The sequence below is a fragment of the Rhamphochromis sp. 'chilingali' genome (genome assembly GCF_963969265.1).
Source record: "Rhamphochromis sp. 'chilingali' genome assembly, chromosome: 2".
In the NCBI taxonomy this organism is placed as follows: Eukaryota; Metazoa; Chordata; class Actinopteri; order Cichliformes; family Cichlidae; genus Rhamphochromis; species Rhamphochromis sp. 'chilingali'.
This window is the reverse complement of record NC_137930.1, coordinates 20,513,930-20,529,267: the sequence shown is the minus strand read 5'-3', so window position 1 is coordinate 20,529,267 and position 15,338 is coordinate 20,513,930. Positions and strand designations below refer to the sequence as shown.

General features: G+C 40.1%; 1 protein-coding gene across 3 annotated transcripts in view; it reads left to right on the top strand.

Moving 5' to 3' along the window:
• The window catches only part of ctif (CBP80/20-dependent translation initiation factor), a 61,881-nt gene that overhangs the window by 23,035 nt on the left and 23,508 nt on the right, over positions 1 to 15,338 (top strand). For all 3 annotated transcript variants that reach the window (XM_080875445.1, XM_080875446.1, XM_080875444.1), the window contains exon 8: positions 14,165 to 14,241. In XM_080875445.1, coding sequence (XP_080731571.1) covers positions 14,165 to 14,241 — 77 coding nt within the window. The remainder of the gene's footprint in view (positions 1 to 14,164; positions 14,242 to 15,338) is intronic.

The window sequence follows — 15,338 nt, the reverse complement described above, 5'->3', positions numbered from 1 at the left end:
AAAGCCAGTTGAGTCATGCCAAAAATGTGATGTCAACAGACAGAAGGGCACCGAGTGACATCACTGCATGAGCCATGAGAGCGACTCCTACACTAGAATCAAACCCACCATTTTTTCAACCCTGCCAATTTAGTTTGGCCAATTTTGTGTTTTCCTCAGTAAGAACTCGCTAACAGATCACAACCACACCAATCACAGTGTTGTTGATCACAGTGTTGTGTGTTTGCTAATGTGAAAACTGACTATTTTCCTGTGCTACTATGCGCATGCATGAAAAGAATGGGCTCGTAATCTGACATTGGTGATGCTGCCCAGCCAGTCACCAAGCGAGGATGCTGAAAAGTATCTGATTCCTGTCCCTGGTCGGTTGATCAGTGTGTCTTTATATATAATATCAAATATTGTGATTTGGAAGCGCACTTTTAGAGGGCATCTTCAACCAAATCTCCAAAACAAGAGAAAACTGGACTAGGGTAATGCAATATGGGGTTCTTCCTTTGCCCACACTCTACCAAAGCTGTTCTCACATACAAAAACTGGACAATGTCATGAGAATCAGGTCTAAACATAGTCTGAAGTTGTTTTTTTCTCACATGCAGCACACACAAGGTTCCACCTCCTTTGTGGAAGAAACAATTAAACCACTGATTCATAACTATTTTGGCTTAACGGGCACTTAAGAAAAAGCTGTGAGTAGACATTGCTCCTTATTATTTGTCAGTTGTTGATAGTTGTGCCATAGAAACATCACTCCTCTCAACTTCTTAGATGGTAAAATTAGCCTTGGGGGCCCACTTGGGGCTAAGATATATCAGTTTTAATTAAGAGGCAATAGAATTGCATCAAGATTAAAGGTGAAAATATAAATATGTATCACAACTTTGGTTCCCACATTCCGATCCGATTACTCCTATTATGACTCTATATATTTATCATGTGAACCCTTTGCTGCTAAACTGGCCTATTGTATAATAACTGCCTCCACGGATGGAAGGATAAATAGATAGAAAGAAATCATCAGGTATTTTTCCACTCATAATGTACTGGACTTTTCCAGAGTCATCACTTCCTGCTACTGCACGGCAGGACTACATCATCCAAAGTCCCCGTCTGCAATCCACGCTTCCTTCCAACATTCACTTCCCCTTTTTCCAGGAGCCACAATGCGCTTACAAATAGCCCTCGGACGTGGAAAACCTCTCATTTGTGCGAGGGCGTGTGAGCAACCCAGTGAGAAAGGGCTTCCTCCCTTTGCTTTAAGGTTCTGCTGCACCTCCACTGGCCTCTGTGGAATGTCATCCTGCAGTCACAATGACCTGCCTTCACGTGCAATTTCAGGTTGTAACGACAGAAGCATCCAGGGGTCAGGGAGCAAGTATTTGATTCATGCCACGTATCCAATGGATGCTGGGAAACATGAAAGGCTGTATAAAAAGAATACTTGTAATCGCCCTCACGTACAAATTCCTTCACACAAAAGCAAATAAATAAGACAGAGACAGTTAAAATAAAACAGGTATAGACAAAACATGGATGTGGCCACCGTGTCATGGACTATCATTTAATTGTTTGCCCTAAAGTATACCCTCCTTTTTCATCCTTATTGCTTGTAATGAGTACCATGTTTACCAATTGAAGATGCTCGAAACCAGCAACTGAGACCATAAACTCGTCAACAAAGTGTTTCCTGAGGTCACCGGTCAAGTGATCAGTAGGGTCATTTTCCCATTTAATGCTAACCAATCTGACTTATTCTTGCAACAACATGGCTAGCCCCCCTACTGGCCATTTGAAAGAATGCAAGCCACTTTCACATTCAGTTGACTTTTCGGACCCAGAGCCAAATTCCATACCCTAATATAGAATTTATGCAGTTGTTGTACTGTGTTGTCTTGTGACTTTTATTCTCTGTTGTTCCATATTTAATTGTGTGTAAGAAAGCAAAGTGTAAAAGTATGTGGGCGATTGTGGCTCAAGAGTTGGGAGTTCGCCTTGAAATCGGAAGGTTGCCGGTTTGAGCCCCGGCTAGGACAGTCTCGGTCGTTGTGTCCTTGGGCAAGACACTTCACCCGTTGCCTACTGGTGGTGGTCAGAGGGCCCGGTGGCGCCAGTGTCCGGCAGCCTCGCCAGTGCGCCCCAGGGTGGCTGTGGCTACAATGTAGCTTGCCATCACCAGTGTGTGAATGTGTGGATGACTGGATATGTAAAGCGCTTTGGGGTCCTTAGGGACTAGTAAAGCGCTATATAAATACAGGCCATTTATTCCTTTGGCAAAGTTTAAACATTTTCTCAGGACATGTCTACTTTTGTATGTATAGTTGTTCAACTGTTTGTTAATACAAACATTTAATCAACATGGGAGCAACTCAGTGCATTTAGGCATGTAGACACAATTGAGAGGTCCTGCCGAAGTTTAAACCGAGCCTCAGAACAGGGAAGACAGGTTATTTAAGTAAGTCTGAACATGGTGTGTTAGTTGGTCCCAGAGGGGCTGGTCTGAGTTTTTCAAAACTGCTGATTTGCTGGGATTTTCCCACGCAACCATCTCTAGTGTTTACAGAGAATAGTCTGACAAAGAGAAAATATCCAGTGACCAGCAGTTCTCTAGGCAAAAATGCCTTGTTAATGTCAGAGGTCTGACGAGAATGGCCAGACTTCGTCGGCCTGATAGGAAGGCAACAGTAACTCAAATAAACACTTGTTAAAATCAAGACATGCAGAAGAGCATTGCTGAATGCACAAAATGTCAAACCTTGAAGCAAATGGGCAACAGCAGTAGAAGATCACCCCGCAGGAGACTCTTGTCAGCTAAGAACAGAAACTGAGGCTACAGTTCACACAGGCTCACCAAAATTGGACAATAAATGGATCCATATTCCCTCATATCAACCGTTGAGGCTGGTGGTGGCAGTGTAATTGTTTGGGCAATGCTTTTTTTCTTCTTTTTTCCTTGTAGCACTTGAGCACTGTTTTAATGACACAGACTGGCCGAGTATTATTACTGAACGTGTCCACGTCTTTATGACCACTGTGTGCCCATCTTCTGATGGCCGCTTCCACCAGTTTAATGCATCATGTCACAAAGCTCAGATACTCAAACTGGTTTCTTGACCATGTTGAGGAGTTCACACTACTTAAAAGGCCTCATGTCAATATTTACCAGCATCTCTGAGAAACCTTGTTGAGCCTGTGCCATGAAGAATTAAGTTCTGAAGGCAAAAGCGGTTCAACCTGATACTAGCAAGTAGGGTATCCAATGAGTATATACTGTACTGTATTGTACAGCAGTGGGTTCACATGATAAATATGTGGTGTCATGTTTTAATATTAAGGGGTTTTTTGTGTTTGGTTCAGTAAAAAAGAAAAAAGAAAGTATTTTGCTTCTCAAAGAAAGAAACAATAAAATAAAAATAAAGGGCACCAGATAATGAGGAGAGCACTTGGGTGCAACCCGGGAGAAAAGGAGAGTGCAGCTAGTCACTGAGAAGACATCCGGTCTCTGGTCTGTGAACAAAGCCGTCCAAACGGAGAACAAAGCAGGAATCTGGAGCTGGGATATTACAGACTGGTTGGCCCCTCAGTGTGGAAGTGTACGTGCCGCAGAGCAGGACTCCGGTTATAGAATGACACTGGGGGCGGGGTGGGTTTCTTTGGTGGTCTGTGTGTCAGCTGTCAATTTGTCTGAGACGTGCAGGTCATACGCACTCATTTGCTGTTCTTTCCTGTAGTTTTAACTTAAGCTAACCTTAAACCTGTCTCCTTCATGGCATTTTTACTATCTGTTACCTCTTCTCGCTTTGTTTCCTCCAGTTTGCCTTTTCCTACTTATGACCACTACCCTTATGCTCTGCCTCCACCCTCCTTATGGTGTCCTTCACTCGTCCCCTCCATCCTTCAAATCTTGGTAGGCAGCAGAACAATATCCATAGGGTCATGGTGACCGGCAGCCCCCCTTCACGTGGTTACTTCCTGCTATTGTCTCTGGTCCTACTACCGATTGGCTCCTACACTCTATTAACCGCACACATACTGGATTAATCATCATTGTACTCTGTTCTGCTCTGGGCTCTGGCTTGGGAGAAAGACTGGAGCCATGCTTACACGCATGCATGAAAGCACAATACCATGGGAAATGTATGACCACTCACACAGAGGTATTCAATACGTCACCAGTGACTTGACCTGTTTTATCACATATGAGTGGCAGAAAGAATATGGAGTGGTGTATGCAAAAGCATAAAATATATCGTAGTGGAACGCCAAAAATTAATTGGTTCATTGATTTTAATCCCTTTTAATCAAATTTTATGGTCTTTTTTTAAAGAAACGGTGTAGCACACTCTCCATGAGTTTAGGTTTTTGTCACAGTAATTATTCCTACTCTTCATAGAGACCTTTCTCCGAGAAGTAATTTGACAGGAATTCCCAAAGCTTCACAAGTGTACTTAGTACAGTCTTCACTGAATATGTTTGCTTGTTGAACTTTAGAAGATGCATACTTTCTTGTAGACACTTAGTTAGGCTGATATGTCAGTCAATATTAGCTATTTGCCAATCTATTAGTATAAACATTTATAATTGCTAATAAATAAAACTTTAAAATTTCAAGTTTAGAAGGGGGAAATGCACTTTATCCATGTTTTGAATGTTGAGCTTGCATAGTTTATCCACCAGAGGGCAGTCTGCAAAGTATTTAGGTCATTAACATACCTGCGGACTAGCTGAGCCAATCAGAGTCAGGCAGAGTGTAAATAAATAATCCAGTCCAATAAGGACTCATGTAACAAATGGTAGAGAAATCTGTTTGTGTTTGAAAGAAAAAAATATACAACTTGATGTATCAGATTCTTAATTATTAACTATTGTTATCAGTATGGGCCGTAAAAATTAGTTGGGCTCTAGTATAAAGAGAATTGCCAAAGTTTTAATGATTTGTGTGTGTGTGTGTGTGTGTGTGTGTGTGTGTGTGTGTGTGTGTGTGTGTGTGTGTGTGTGTGTGTGTGTGTGTGTGTGTGTGTGTGTTTGTCGAAGCAATACTATAATACTTACATTGCCACGCACCTTTAGTTTCTCGTGATTAACGCATTATGTCTTTTTTTGGACGCACCTACCCCCTCGGCAGCTGCTCACAATAGGCTCTGATGAATCAAGCGTGTCAGTATGTGTAGTAATCTTTGCAATTGAGCTCACAATCATCAGACATGTGGCTCTTTTGACAGCTTGCTGTTTTACGTCAGAATTTTTTGTCCTACTGTGGTCCTCTGAGAAATAGGCTCAGCCAATTAGCGGTAACGTGGCCTTTAAAGGTTTCCTCGGGGTAAGTCTAGGGAGAGCTTTCATCTAATGCTTGTTACTTTCAGATCATCCTGGATAAACGCAGACACCAACCATATTCTTATACACAGCAGAAGTCCACTCATAAAGGCAGTGTTGTTTTAAGACAGACTTAAAAATGCCATACCTGCACTTTAATCATAATAAATTGCATTCCTGTGCGCTTATTCCTAAGGAATGAGGTAATCTTAAGTTTGTGATTACGGATTGTAAAGTTTCACTGTAAGAAGCAGCAAAATGTCTTCATAAAAATGTATATATGCTATTTGCAGGTCTTTATAAATATACTAAAAGAAACATCACACAGACACACACACAGAGTATTGGGATGTAGAGAGAACATATGATTGAAGCCTTTTTTCATTATTCTGAGAGCTGCCAAGAGCACAGCTATATGCACTTAAAACCCGCTGCAGCAGCAGTTAATTTCTATAGGGTACTACAGTTTTTCTCCCTTTTTCAGTCTCCGACACTTTGATCCTGCAGTGTTCTCCATATCCTCCAGTAGCAAGACCCCTGAGTTCTTTGATGTACCTGTCTCAGCATCTGTGGCGCTGGCCTCTGATCACTTATTAAATGAGACATGAATGTCAGGACCTCACATCTTTGCCTCTTATCACAGATCATCCTGTATACACGACCGTGGCAGCTCTAAATCTCCTCTGTCTGTACTGTTAGCATGCATCAGCTACAGACTAAGTTACATGAAAGGCAATGCGTATCATGAAACATGAAGGAAATCCTGTACTAGAGGGGTTTTATATATCTTTCATCATATAAAGTTAGTAAGTTAAAGTAATAAGAGTGCTAATAGTTTGCTTTTCGTGAATAATTTATAAAATGAAATCACTTAGTGCTGTAAAAGTCACACTGTGTGTAAAATTTCATATAGTACTGTGCAAAAGTCACCCTATATTTCTTTATACTTACATATGTTTCAGTAAATCCTAATTTTCCTATGAAAGGATACATGGAAATACAGTAAATAGGACAAAACTGTTTGTACAATTTTAGCTAACTTGAAAGTCAAAATTTGGTATGGCCTCCTTTATTCTTCAAAGCTCTTCTTTGGATGTTGGCTGCCTTTTGTTCCTTTTGTCAAGGTGATCCAACACTGCTTAATATTGTTGAGGTCTGGGCTCTGGGGAGGCCAATCCTGGTGTGCTTTTACCAATGTTTGGGATAATTGTCATAATACTTACTGTAATTTTCTTGGTGAACTCCATCTTTTGATGAGATCCCCAACATCACTGCCTGAAACACAACCCCAAGTTGGATACATGACTCCATCAGCATAGCTGCTGATTCTCAGTCCAGTTCTTGTTTCTCTTTCTTAACAATGGCTTCTGGACAGCCACCCTTCCACTGAGACCATTTCTGTTGAGGCTTTGGCAAACAGTAGATGGATGAACTGAAGAGCCAGATGCATCTCTCGGTTCTCCTATTTCTTAAGCATATGACTCAGATAATGTTCATCTGATGTAGTTTTTAAGCCTGCTAGTAACAAAGTTAAACAAAGAAACTGTTTAAAATCTACCCCCCACCCCACAAAAGACAAAAGACAAAAACTTCCAACTCTAATTTCCTTACAGACACAGAAAGGAGCGTTATTTGTTTGGTTTGGCCTGTGAATGAAACGTTGAGGAACGTTTTTGTATTTTCATTTTACGTGCCTGCTGTCTTGTATTGACAGCGGCTTTTGCTCTCAACAACCTGTCCTGTAATGCCACCCTTGGGTCAGCTTTAAATTTATTGCTTTTGGCTGAAAGCCCTTGCAACATAAATAAACTAAGAGAAACAATGGAGCGACTCAATAAGCATCATACCAGAATTGTTACAAAGCAGAAGGGAAAGGAAGACATGCATTTCATTTTCTATGCTATAGCAGACAAAGTTCTATAATCTTTATTCTCCATTTCCATTCTCCACATTTCCACCCTGTTAACATTTCTCATTTCCTTACTTTCCTTCCTTGCAACTTATACTCCTTCCATACTCATAATTGTTATGAATGGATCAACAATGGCATTTGACCTGGTACGTGACTGTTTAGGCAACTCTTTAGAAAAACTGAATCCTCTCAAATGCTACTAAGTATTAGTGGGGCCAGACCAGTGAAACTGCATGATAAATGTGTGAAATTGGAGAAACTGACATTTTTATATAGCAGACAGTTTAAAAACAGACACTTTTCTGTCATTTAATTATTTATCTGTTACTTAATTACTTTTGTGTAGTATAAGGAGAGTCTTTATCAATAGGAAAAGATGTAAAACGCATGAAAATATTGTTCAAAGTTCAAAATTTATAGTCACATTTTACAGTCACGTTTTTGGAATTTTCAGTTCAATTCAATTCAGTTTTATCCATACAGCACCAAAACACAACAACAATTGCCTCAAGGCGTTTTATTTTGTAAGGTAGCCCCTAAACTCGTTTTTTTTTTAACATATTAACTGACTTTGCACTTTATTTCAGCTACATGAAATGCTAGTCGTTGTTTAGCGTGTTATTAAGCACTAATTATCTGGACATCTGCGAGCTTTGACTTTAAACTTTGCTAGCTTGCTACCATTAGCTAATAACTAGCTAATAGCTAATAACACTCCACACTTTCATCCAAATATGGCAGCTTCTGGCTCCAAAATGACAAAATATTATGGTGGCAGCTAAAATGCTAACATCAAAACTTCAGTATGTGTAGTTCAATTTTAGATAGGTTGATCTTTTTTTCTTTTTTTTACCTCTATTACTAACATTGACAGGAATGTCGACAGGAAAGTATTAGCAAGGGGGAATGATGCAGGACATGAGAGCTATAATAGCATCCCATGTTTCATTGGTACCTAAACAAAATAGGTTTCTAAACAGGTTTTCCTTTTTTTTTTCAATTTATAATTGAGCTGGATGGAAAAAAAAACAAGCACTATCCACTAACTATAATTAATGACTACTGTGTGCCAAAGTCAGAACAAATGCGTGGCAGAGGTGCTGCTCATGTTTCAGACTGCTCCTGGTGCAGATGAACACCTGAAGGTAACAGTCTGAAGGAATCTGCGTGGTTGTTTTAGGCAGTCCTGTAACCATGTCAGCCTGTGTCTAAAGAAAATTCCAAGATGCTAATGATGACAAAGAGTTCACAACCCAACTCCAGAGTGAATTATTTACTGTGATTTATGTGCTAACCTGTGAATGTCCTTGGCATGCTACAGGACCAGACTTCCCCTGAAGGCGGACGCGCAACACCCAACCGCAAAACACAATACACGCATAAAAGAGACACCACAGTCAGGCCTGTAAAATTCAAGCTGATTTATATTTCAGCTGTTGGCACGCTGTTTGACATCTGAGACTCGATGTTGTTTTAAACTTGGAAAAACTTGAGTTTGATGGTTTACATCACCATGCTGTTTACTTTTCTACAAAATAAGGCTGCGTACTACACATGCATATCCACAACTGAAGTCTAAAACTGAAGACTGCAGGAACGATCATTGTTAGCTATTAAAATGCGTGTGTTGTGCCAGCTCTGGCTTGTTAAGGCTTCGGTTAAAACAAGTGATGAATGTTTTAAAAGGAAGCTCTGCCTTCACATTAGCAGGACTCGAGCCCTCATCACTGCCAGCCCCTTTATTGCCGACTACTTCAAGCATATAAAATCCAAATTAAAAATATTCCTCAAATTTAGCTGTCATGAGTCTGAATCCTCATTATTAGCCCTAATTGTTCAATGGACGATAAAATTAAGAGTCTGAATAAAAGACTATTGACAGTGGTGATGAAAGGGGTTAATCCTTCTTTCGTCATTTTTTGTAGCACAGCTCGTCATTCATCTCCACCAGTGTATCGTAATCTTTGAAGAGCTACATTTGTTTTAAAAAACATACAGATGTGATCAGATCCACAGATAAAAATCAGTCTCATTTTCTATCAGCTCTTGCGCAGGCAGTCCCTCCCCTCCATCCTTGTCACGTCCACAGGGCTAGCACGGCCTGCCTCGAGGTGAGAGGTCTTCTGGCTGGGGACCAGGACAGTATGGGTCCTCACTTTGATCTGCCTTAAACTGGCTGCTACCTGCAGATAGCATATTCACACATGCAGCTGCTTGAGAGGCAATTCTACATTTCTCGTTTCCTGTCTCTCGATCACGCCTCTCTTATCTGATAGAAACTACTCACATTTTTTTCTATTTTTCTATTAATAGCGCTTTCTAATGAGATCTAACTAGCAATAGGAAATGCAGCAAGTAGAGAGTTTAAGAAATATGTGGTGGTGGTGGGGTGTGTGTGTGTGTGTGTGTGTGTGTGTGTGTGTGTGTGTGTGCGCGCGTGCACTCACTGTCATCTGGTTACCATTTGAGGGCAGAATTATAGCTAATGATATCCTAGAGGAGAACTACAGTAGCTAAACATGCAACAGTTTCTCTGTTTTCCTCCCTCTCAGATCATTCCAGTGGTAAGAAGAGTTAAATTATGAGGGAACAAAGGCAGAGTCTATAATATGGGTTAGTTTGTTAGAGGCTAAAAGCATGTGTTTATTTACATTTCCAGACTCTTTGCATCTCAGATTTCCATCAGAATTCAACTATAATAATTTTGGGCTCTTCAGTTTTTCTTCTGAGTGTTTTTAGATGATGTCTGAGTTTGCAGTGCGATGCTGTACAGGTATGTTCTGTACTCTGTGTGTACTCACAGTCCTTGGAGGAAGTTTATGAAAGGCTGGCATAAGTCATTACAGGACTAAAGAATCGCTGACAAACATTTTTTGTAACACAGTTTTCTTTTCACTTTATCTCACTCTTCTGTAATATATGGAAACCAAAGCTTGGAGCTCTAAAAAGTTCTCTCTCGTGTTACTTCTAAACCAGAGTGGTCATACATATACCAACCAGAATTGGCTTGCCAGGGTATCCAGTCTAGTGCACTGACTGGATCACTTCGCAGTGTGCCAAAAAAAAACTACAGGGGAGGATGGTTTTTTTTTGTTTTGTGCACTAGAACGTATTGTGTTAGAAGTTGTTAAGAATGCATCATGTCACACGTGGTTGTCTGAACATTTAAATTCATCCAAACCGCAGGTATGAGTCATTATCAGTTTTACGGCAGTCTTACCAAAGCAAGCCAAGGAGCCATGCTGGTGCATGTCATTATAATGACAGCAGACTGAATAAAAAAAAAAAAAAAAAAAACAACAACAACAACAATTGAGACCAATTCTTAAATTGTTCTAACTTCTCGACGTCTCAGGCTGTTTATGATCTATTGTGTAAATGGATGATTCGTTAAATGTATTCCTAACATTAAAATAACGGCAGAAATGTACTGATATTTTAGTTATTTTGCATTGAATTAAAAAGTCTAAGAGTCCTGTTTCATGTCAAGGTAAACTAAAAAAAATGGGAACAAAATATTAAAAGTGCTCATGTGATCATTATCAAAAGGCATTATTGTCATTATACGGTCGATATTATCAAGTCATGAGACAAAAAAATCTTTGAGATTTAATATCGACCATATTTTTGTCATTCTTTTATGTAGAAGAAGAAAATGATGATACAGTATTATACAGCATCGACCAAAGACTGCACAGCACTCTGCCTCATGCACCTTTTTTTTAAATCCTGTCCTGTCTGGTAGCTTTTGCAATCAGAATTATGATCTGAATGCACTGTTGTGCCAAACGAGCCAGGTTCAGCTCTATAAATTCTGATTAGGCTCCTCTTGTTCAGGGTTTATCTGACTATTTCTTCATTTCTGGTCATTGTATTTAAAAGTTATTATATTATATGTGGTATACATTATGTCAATGTCTAAGGCAGGACAGGATAGAGTACAAATAGAAATACACAACGTGTCGCCAACTGCTGCACCTGTAAGGAAAAAAAAACATACAACACCTGGGACACAGAAATTCGAATGTGTGTGTGTGTGTGTGTGTGTGTGTGTGTGTGTGTGTGTGTGTGTGTGTGTGTGTGTGTGTGTGTGTGTGTGTGTGTGTGTGTCACACAATGTACTTGAAAATGAGGGTGGGAGACCTGAAACCAGGAGTACCAAGCCTCCTGCACTCACTCTTATTGCACACTGCATGTGCTAGTCCTGCCTGTAACCATGGTAACAGCGCATAATGATGATGTTTGACTGACAGGGCTGATGTTTAATGGATGGCAGACAGTCTTATGTCCTTTTCACAAGAAGTGAACTGTGTAAGTAAGACATCCAACACAGTGTGCATTGGAAATATCCATGTTAGAACTAACTGTAAAAACATACTCATGTTTCTTATTTGTTTGATTATACTTTGTCGCTTCCAATGCAGGGCACCTTGTGCTATTTATTAAAACCCTGGGAAGTGTTAAGTCTTGATTTAAACTAAAGAACATTAATAACTGTTCCTCGTCCCTCAATGAATTATTGTTTGTTTTCATATCTCTGCTGTTTTCACCTGCACAAAAGTGAGGATATCCTGCTTTCCTCTTTCCTATCACATTTTAAACAGAACATATTTGAGTTCAGTTATTGGTACAATAAAAAAAGAGGCTTATAATAGCTTTTGTCTCTCTCTTATCCATTTTTATGCAGTTTTAGACACTTGGCTTCTTTTTAATACATTTGTATGATGATTGCTGGTGCTCAACTTCTAATGATTCCAGAGTGCATAAACACACACACACACACACACACACACACACACACACACACACACACACACACACACACACACACACACACACACACACACACACACACGCACACACAATGTACTGGTCATTATTGAGTAAATTACTGAGTGTGTCTGTTTGCAGTGAATGACATGAGGCAGTGGATTTTCGCCATAGCCATCCTATTACTGTACAGTTTGTCAAAGTCATGCCTGCGAAAAACTAATCGCAATCAATAACTCTCACTCAGCTATTACTGTGGTAATAGTTCAGTCATCCTTTGGAAATGAAAAGGATGTTTGAAATCCTTGTTTGAAGCAGCCGATCAAAGAGATCTTCAAGGACAATTCTACATACTATAGGTGGATCAAACAGTTCCAGGAACTCCCTGAGGATCACTGCCCAGCAGGGAGCTCCGAAGAGAGATGGCTTATGCCTTAAAGGGATTTTTTTTTCCTGTTTTTATTTGCATGGCCAATGAGAACTCTACAGTGATGCAACAGCTATTCAGTTCAGTTTTAGGTTACTCATATAGCACCAAATTATAACAACGGTCTCATCAGGACTCTTTGCATTATAAGGTAAAGACCATACAGCACTAGAGAGAAAACCTCAACAATCAGACCTCCTCTAATGAGCAAGCACCAGTGGCGACAGTGGGAAGGAAAAAACCCATTTTAACAGGAAGAAATCGTCAACAGAACCAGGCTCGGGGAAGGGCAGTAATACACCACAGCCGGTTGGGGCGAGCTGGTGGTTGGCAAAGGAACAACAGCAGCAATGACAGGATAGAAGATATCGCCAATAGAGTGTGTATGTTATATACTCTTAATGTCCAACAGGATATTAGGATATTTTTTCTTTTTATTCTTCTTCTTGGGGCAGCGCAGTTGTACAGTGATAAGCATTGTGGCCTCACAGTAAGTGGGTTTGAATCAAATGGTGGACTGGTGCCTTTCTGAGTGCAGTTTGCATGTTCTCCCTGTGCCTGTGTGGGTTCTCTCAGCGTATTTCAGCTTCCTCCCACAGTCCAAAAACATGCAAACAAGGTTAACTGGTGATTGGCTGTAGGTGTAAATGTGAGCGTGAATGGTTGTCTGTGTTAGCCATCTGTGACAAGATCGATGGATGTTCTCCTATTTGTAACACCTAAATAGAAAAGCTTTTAACAGAAAAATATTTATGCCAAAATGTGACACTTCATTTGAAATGTAGCATATTCTAGTTTCTAAAATAGTCCCTATTTAGCATGTGGCTAAAACAAAACCCAACCCTAAATTTAGATTGGTTGCTGATGAACCAACAGATGCTAAGAGGCCTTTAAGTCCCATGGCTATGGCCCTTCCAAGGGTAAGAGAGCTGCCATTTTACAGTGCGGAGCTGCCTACCTGAAATGCTTTTTGTGGCACAGACTCACAGCCTAGCTTTTCACACACAGCATGAGTGTGGTCTTTTTCTTTCTTCTAATCCTGTTTCTTTATTTTCTTCCTACATCACCATCTCTGTGAATACTTCAAGTATCAGGCTGAGAGAAAATTGCGAGCTTCATTTCATGAATGAAATTTTCAGTGTATTTCCTCCAGCACATATAGGCTCCACTCCCGGTCCATTTCCCCCCAATTTTGTTCAATTTTAAAACCAGAAGTTGTTTGCACAGCTGATGCGGTACTGAGATTTTTAAAAATGGGTGCTGGTCTTGTGAAAAAAATATGCTTGTGTCTTATCATGTGCTAGTGAGTATGTACCTTGAAGGACAGTTTGAAAAAGATCCTGAAAACAGGTTTCTATGAACTTCGATACTTCCTCATTTCAGAAGTATCACAAGCACAAACGTGGGGGGGGGACTTCCTCCATGACTTACAAGTACTGTGGAAAAAGTTCCAGCAGTCACACAAGCCTGAATAAAAATTGTTGGTCAACTATTACTGTGAGAATTCTTGTAGCAGTACTTTAGTCATCCTGTGGAAAGGAACAAGATGTTCAACACTCTTCACTCTCTTAAAATCAAAATCATCATCAAGGACAGTTCTAACTGTAGCTGTAGACATTTGTGCACATACTAGCAACTCAAGTGTGTTTTAATGGATTATTGTTGAAGTCATGTGTATATTCTTTATGCTAGTTTTGAAAGCAGCGATGCTTACTCTTACTCTGTGATTTGTCTTGTTACAGGTCTTCCCACCCCTTCCTAACGAGGCTGAGATTGCACACACCAAAAAGCTCTTCCGACGCAGGAGGAACGACCGACGGTAAGCCTACACACACACACACACCTACCTCAGTAAGAGGAAACATTTTTCTGTGTTGGTGTCAGTGCAGTCAGGCCCATAGCCCTGACATCTCTCCCCATCCAAAGAAAAGTTGAGACAGTAATGCAGGTACCACACTCAACTGCAGATGGGGAATAAAGAAAATGCACGGAGGAGACAAGTTTCTCCTCCATTTTCAAGTTGATTAGGTCTCTATAATAAAAAAGTGCCAGCTTTTTAGTCACTCGTTTTTGTGCCTACAATGTTCAAGTAATCTCAAGTCCAAACTAGGTTTCACACTGGCACATCTACTTTAATTGTATACAATGAAATCCAATTTCACCCAAGTCTGACTTCATTGAAACCAGGTCCTTAAAAGAAGAAAAGAAAAGAAAAATCGCTCTCTCTCTCACTCTCTGCCCTGATGTCACTGGAAAACTGTTCTTCAGTTGCTAAGCGACCAGCGAAGAGAAAATATTGTGATTGTATTTGTGGTTTAAAAAGAGGAAATTGTCTCTAATTCAAATGGAAAAAAAGCACTTTTATCCTTGTTTTTAAGCTCAGAGGATAATTACTTTTGTCCAGAGCTTTTGTATTTATGTTTGATGGCCGCAGCAGCGAAGGCTTGGCAGAAAGAAAAGAACAAAAATATGGACCAACATCAGTTTGCTTGGGTTTTGGTCTATTTGTTTTTAAATGGGAAATATTAACACAAGACCATCCTGTTTTCTCGTGCACTCTGCTCCCAGGCAGCCTTACAGCTTACATGTTAGGGGAAGTTTTACATAGAGAAACTGCTGGCCTGTGTCTGGTTTATGCACAATTGTCAGGAATTTACACAACTCTCGTCTCATAAATTTGAATCTGCCGCCAACATTTGCATTCAGCCATCTGCGCCTGAATCCAACTGAAAAGGAATAACATTAAACGCGAAGAGGGATCTTGACAAGAAAACCTTGTCACAACCTTCTGTTAAATTTGCATTCATTTACATTTAACCACAATGAATTACTTGGCAAACAGGTTTCTGCTGAATGACTTGTTGATGGTGGACTCTGGAAGTGTATTCACATTTTCAAACCATAAATTTCTTTCAG